At 40.4% G+C, this 6,775-nt stretch overlaps 1 protein-coding gene across 1 annotated transcript in view; it reads right to left on the bottom strand.

Moving 5' to 3' along the window:
• Window positions 1-2,521, bottom strand: part of CCDC39 (coiled-coil domain containing 39) — a 98,429-nt gene extending 95,908 nt beyond the window's left edge. Inside the window, exon 1 of the mRNA XM_006869824.1 lies at window positions 2,432-2,521. Within this exon, the coding sequence (XP_006869886.1) occupies window positions 2,432-2,521 (90 nt within the window). The remainder of the gene's footprint in view (window positions 1-2,431) is intronic.
• Window positions 2,522-6,775: the final 4,254 nt, after the last annotated feature.

Below are 6,775 nucleotides of genomic sequence, written 5' to 3'. Positions count from 1 at the left end.
AAAAAAAAAAAAAAAAAAAACTGAAGAAGGCCTAAGATTCATGTTGGACAGCATGAAGAGGAATAACTTAAGAATTATCAGCATTCCAGAACAGGAAGAATCACACAAATCCACAGAGGAGATAGTTGAAGAGATTCTGGAATAAAACTTCACTAACATCCTGAAAAGTGAAAAGATAAGCATTCAAGAAGCTCAACGAACCCCAAGGAAGAATAGACCCTAATAGAAAATCACCAAGATATACTAATCAAGCTTTCCAAAATCAAAGATAAGGACAGAATCCTGAGAGCAGCTAGGGAAAAGAGAAGTGTAATATATAAAGGCAAGCAAATCAGATTAAGCTTGGATCTCTCAACAGAAACTATGCAGGCAAGAAGGCAATGGGGAGACATATATAAAGCCCTGAAAGAAAAATACTGCCAACCAAGAATCCTCTACCCAACAAAGCTGTCAATCAAATACGATGGTGTAATCAAAACATTCCAGGATAAACAGAAGCTAAGGGATTTTGCAAACACCAACCCTGCTATGAAAAACATCCTAAAAGAAGTTCTGTGGACTGAGAACCAACAAGAACAGGCAACAACCAGAGAATGAAGTACATGGCAGCATCACCCTGAACTAAATCAACAAATGGAAGAGTCAAGAACAGAATAAAATTATAAGAACAGAGGATCTGGGAAGTCAGTCTATGATCAAAACAATTCCAATGTGAAAGAAGGTAAACACAGAGGAACAGAGGATCCAGGTGGTGGGAAGGTCAGGTAGATTACAGGATAAAATAGACTATCTTAAATGGAGGGAAGAGTTAATGGAATATAAGGTAATCATTATAACTATTATAAGGTAATAGTAATATAAGTAATTATATATATATACATATATATATAATCCTGTGAGGCAAACATAATAGTAATAATACTAAAAATGAATCCTAAAATGGAACTTTCACCTACATTAATTCCTTAGAGCTTTATAGCAAGCCCATGAGGTACTGATTTAAATATCTCCATTTTACAGACAAAATAGACTCACTGTCAGCTCTGAACTCAAGGCTGAATTCTCACTATTATTATTCCTCATTCTCAGTGTTATCGCATATTTTCCTATGTTACACTTCCTTGACCACACACACACAAAAAATCAGCCTTCTAAATTAGACATGAGTAAATTGGGGTCCTGTTATGGTGCTTTAAGATAAGCACTGGACTGCTAACTCTAAGGTCTTTGGTTCAAACCCACTAATCATTCCTCGGAAATCCTTTACAGAGTCACTATGAGTCAGGACCAACTTGCCCGTACTTAACAACAAAAAAGTCAGAATTTTTTGAAAAATGTTTCCACTCTCTTTAAAAAAATAGTCAAAAGATTTTTGTTATTCATTTTTCACAAGAGAGAAAAGTTTCTCTTCTATAAAATAATGTAAACATCATCTGTTTTTGAACTCTTCCACAAAAGATCATATGGTGGAACTTTAGCAGCACTGCCATCCATAGCTTTTTCAAAGCCTGCTGATCGGTTGCACATTTTTCTCAACAACTAATAAAGTGGTTTCAAATAAAACTTCCTTACAACGTCAAATATTTTATATCATTATGCAGTACCTTAATCCTCACTTTTAAAAGCTGTCAAGTGCGCATTTTACCTTATCATAACGTTCCTTTTGAAAATATCTCGTTACCTTTAGTTTTAAATATCAGAATCAGAAACTTAAAAAGTGTCAGTCAAAAAGTGTTTTGTTGTTCATAAACAAATACTATTGCTATGCATACCTTAGGAAATCCATTTCTGAGGAAGGGAAAAGTGGGTGCGGAAACCAGTCATTTCTCTGCAGCCCCAATAGGCTAGAAATGAGTAGGTGGAGTTGGAAAGACAACAGGAGCAATGGTGAGGCTTTGCAGCATTGAAAATCAATTACTGTTTAAATATTTTTAACAACTGCTTCTTCTTGTTGTTAAGTAGTATCCTGTGTTCCGACTCATCGAGAGCCTATACAGATAGTGTTTTCGAGGGGCGGCTGGTGGGTTTGAACAACTACTGGTTGTTTCTAAGTGCTGTCGAGTCGGTTCCCACTCAAAGCGACCCTGTATAGGGTTTCGGAGGAACGGCTGACGGATTTGAACCGCCCAACATGCGGTTAGTAGTCCAGTGCTTATCCTACAGCGCCACACCAAAGCAATTGCTTTGTTGTTGTTATGTGCCATGGAGTCGATTCCGACTCATAGCGATCCTGTACAGGGTTTCCGCGGCCGTCAAGTACCAAAAAAGGCAGGTAAGGGTAGGGAGAGAGTTTGGGAGAAAGGGAGCGTCAGATCTACAAGAGACATAATTAGAGGAGGAGAAAGAAATGAAAGCGCTAAAGTATTCCAGAAAACTAGAAAACGCCTCTCCACAGTCCCTCCTCCTTTCCTCAACTCCTCTAGACCCTTACTTGATCTTCCAGAAGCTTGTTCTCTTCGTTCGCCACCGGGATGGCGAACCCATCCTCCCACTGCAGCTCCGCCAAAAATTCACTGCTCATGATGGTAAATGCATAAGGGATCCTAGACTCGGTGCAGCAGAAATATTCGCCTCCTGGAACCGCCTAGCAATCCGAGTTAATCCTACACACCCGCTAAACTCCTCTGTAGTTTACACCGGAGCCCTAGCAACCGTCACGCGCCCTTAGTTACCAAACAGGAAGCACTTATGGTGGCAAGCGGAACTTCGGATTTGAGACCGCCTTCCCTAGAACTCAGGGGAACAGTTTTCTCCTCCTCAGGATCGTAGGGAAGCTAGGCAATTTAACCTTCCCGAGTTTGCTGGAGTACCTAGGCCTAATAGGCTTTACTTTCCGTCAAAGGCAAGGCTCTCAGATTGTGCCTTCTCCCCCCACCTCAGCTCCTACCCCGTGACACCCCACCACCACCACCACTATTGTTGTTGTTAAGTGCCATCAAGTCAGTTCCAACTCATAGCAAGCCTGTATAGAGTTTCAGAGGAGTGGTTGGTGCATTTGAATTGTCCACCTTGATCTCTCAAACTGACCTTGAGACCCAATGCTTATCCTATAGCACCACGCAGGACTCCAGATGGACCAGATGACTTCTGCAAGTCTAGCAAGATCCACTTGAGGTTGGCACAAACAGCACACACGGATAAAAAGCAGCACGTAGCAAACAAGGTTTTATTTAGCTATGCTTCTCAGAAGAGTAAAAGCGGGAGTGAGAGAGAGGTTGGCTTGCTAACCTCAAGGTCAGTAGTTCGAAACTACCACCCGATTTGCTGTAGAAAGATAAGGTTTCTGCTCCCATAAAGGTTTACAGCCTCGGAAATCCCATGCAGGGTCGTTATGAGTTGGAACTGCCTCCACACACACCACTACCACCATAGAGTTTTGGGCTCATTTCCCACAAGAATAATTTTGATTGGTGGCAGGGTCTAAGTAGCATATATTTTGCACCCATTTTAATGGTCTAGCAATTACTCTGTTTCTCAGAAGGTGTGCTGGACTCAGTTTCCAGGAATTGTTGATTCAAGTGCCAGGTGTTGGGGTGCAGTTAGAGTGACTGTTAGATTCCTGCTCTGACCCTAACAGGAGAGAGTAAAATCTGTCCCTGGGCCTGCCCAGAACCACAAAGTACCTAAATGCACTTGAGCTATGTAATAACTAATAAATAATAAAATAGTACATGAATAAATAAGGAGTTTTATTTTCAAGTGATGTTTGATGAGTTATGTATTTACTGCTGGTGATGAACTCGCATAAGTCAAAATAAAGTGGTATTTTGGAACACTTCACTTGGTAGAATTTGTCCTGTATGTTCCCATCTTCACCTGTTTTTCCCTTTGGCTTTCTTCACAGTGCTCATCCGCCCCTTGCAGATATGTGCTACCTGACAGCAAGCTGATATTGCAGAGTCTGTGGAATATTCCCCAGCCACTCTTTCTCTTTGCATTTATTAAGATTTTTTAAAAAATGGATTCACATAAAAATCTGTATTTTTTCATCAGAAAAGATCCACTGAGTCCACAGTGTTGGTTCCAACTCATAGTGATCTGTATAGGGTTTTCTAGGAGTGGCTGTTGGGTTTGAACCTCTGACCTTGTGGTTAAAAGTCCAGTGCTAATCCTACAGCACCAGACCAGAACCCATGTTAATGACATTAATTATTGGCTGAAGAGACACCACTTTGAGAACTAGAACTCATTTCAGCACTTTTATCGATTTCAATTACAGGCAGTGAGTCCCCTGGAGTTCTGGTACATAGGATAAATTCTGCAGTGCAAACTCACCAGTAGCTCCTCAGATACTCTATATAGAGTCCTTATGAATTGGAACCTACTTGAGGGCATATAACAAGACCAACAACAGTTTGTGGCCTATGTACTCTGGGGTTTCATTACTACTATTTCCTCCCTTTTGTTGCTAATTGCCTTCCAGTCTGTTGTTATCCTTAGGCGCTGTGGAGCCGGTTCCAACTCATAGCTACCCTATGCACAACAGAAGGAAACATACCGGGTCCTACAACAGCCTCACAACTATTGTTATGATTGAGCCCTAATTCAAGAAACTCAGCTGCTCTGGGAGCCACCACCTTGGAAGAGACCAAGCGGGGGAAGGATCAGAGCAGCCACGGATGCCTGACAGAACCACGTTGTTGCCACAGTGCCAATCCATCTCTTTGGGGGGTCTTTCTCTTTTTCACTCATCCTCCACTTTACCAATCGTGATATCCTTCTCCAGGGACTGTTATTTCCTGATGGTGGTGGTGGTGGTTATATGCCATTGAGTGGGTTATAACTCACAGCAATCATGTATAGGGTGTCCGCTGGTGTGAATCTTTATAAGAACAGAAAGCCTCATCTTTCTCCATGAAGCAGTTGGTAGTTCAAACTGCTGACCTTGAGGTTAGCAGTTCAGCTCATAACTCACTACACTACTAGAGCTCCTTGGTACCTCCTGAGGTCTGAAGTATTTGAGACCAAGTCTCCCCATTGTGGTTTCTAAGGAGGAGTCTGGCTGTATTTCTTCCAAGACAAATTTGTTGGTTCTTCTAGCAGTCCACTCTACTTTCAATATTCTTTCCCAACACCATGACTCAAACTCATCAATTCTTCCATGCTCTTCTGTATTCCCTGTCCATCTTTCACAAATATATGAAACAATTGAAAATGCCATGCCTTGGGTCAGGTACACCTTTGTCCTCAAACTGACATCTTTGCTCTTGAACACTTTAAAGAGATCTTATGCAGCAGATTTGCCTAATGCAATATGTAATTTGGTTTCTTCACTGCTGCTTCATGTGTGTTGATTGTGGATCCAAGCACTTTGAAGTCTTCGACAACTTCAATTTTTTTCTCCATTTATCATGTTATTCATTGATCCAATGGTGAGGATTTTTGCTTTATTTACATTGACCTGCAACCCATACTGAAGGCTGTATAGTCACTGATCTTCATCAGCAAGCATTTTAACTCCTCTTTGCTTTCAGAAAGCAAGGTTGTATCATCTGCATGTGACCAGTTGTTAATGAGTCTCCCTCCAATCCTGATTTCACATTCTTCTTCATATAATACATTTTCTCAGATTATTTACTCAGCATATGGATTAAATAAATATGAGAAAAGAATACAACCCTGGCACACACCTTTGCTGCTTTTAAGACATTCAGTATCCCCTTGTTATTTCTAAAGACTGTCCCTTGGTCTATGAACAGGTTCCTCATGGGCACAGTTGTTATTAAGTGCTGTCAAGTCAGTTCCAACTCACAGCAGCCCTGTATGGAGTTTTGGTGAGCTTAAACCCCCAACCTTGCAGTTCAAACTGACCTTGCACTCTACTGCATTAACCCACAGTGCCACACCAAGACTCCTGAACACAATTAACTGTTCTAAAATACCTGTTTTTCACAATGTTATCCATAGCTTGTCATGATCCACACAGTTTAAAACCTTTGTGTACTCAATATAAAGCACAAGTAAATATATTTCTGGTATTCAGCCAAGATCAATCTGATATCAGCAATGACAGTACTCTTCTGAATCTAGCTCAAATGTTTGGCAGCTCCATAACAATGTGCTATTGCAGCTATTTTTTAATTATCTGCAGCAAAATATTACTTGCTTGTGATATTAATGATTAACCATCTAATGATTTCCACATTCCATTGTGTCACTTTCTTTGGAATGGGCACGAATACAGATCTCTTACAATTGGTTGCTCAGGTACTTGTTTTCCAAATTGTGTGGCATAGATGAGTCTGTATCTCCAGTGCTGCATCAGTTTTTTGAAATATTTCAATTTGTGATCTGTCTGGTTATAGAGCCTTGCTTTTTGCTAATGCCTGTGCAGTTTGGACTTCTACCTTCAGTCCCATTGGTTCTTAATCTTATGCTACCTCTTAAAATGGTTGAGCACTGACCACTTTTTTTGATACAGTAACTCTGTATATTTCTTCCATCTTCTTTTAATGTTTTCTGCATCAATATTTCATCCTTAGAATCCTTCACTATTTCAACTCAAGACTTGAATTTTTTTCTTCAGTTATTTCAGCTTAAGAAATGCTGAACATGTTCTTCATGGTTGGTCTTCTAACTTCAGGTCTTTGCATTACATTACAATACTTGACTTTGTCTTCTTGAGCTGCCCTTTGAAATTTTATATTCGGCTCTTTTACTCAAATCAACCCCCTGTGTAGGGTTTCTGAGGAGTAGCTGTTGAGTTTGAGCTACCAACCTTGCACTTAACAGCTCAATGTTTAGCCTTCTAAGTCGAATACCTCTTTTTTTTTTT

Source organism: Chrysochloris asiatica, unplaced genomic scaffold, assembly GCF_000296735.1.
Source record: "Chrysochloris asiatica unplaced genomic scaffold, ChrAsi1.0 scaffold00135, whole genome shotgun sequence".
In the NCBI taxonomy this organism is placed as follows: Eukaryota; Metazoa; Chordata; class Mammalia; order Afrosoricida; family Chrysochloridae; genus Chrysochloris; species Chrysochloris asiatica.
Note: the sequence above shows the minus strand (reverse complement) of the source record. Positions and strands in the feature narration are given on the sequence as shown.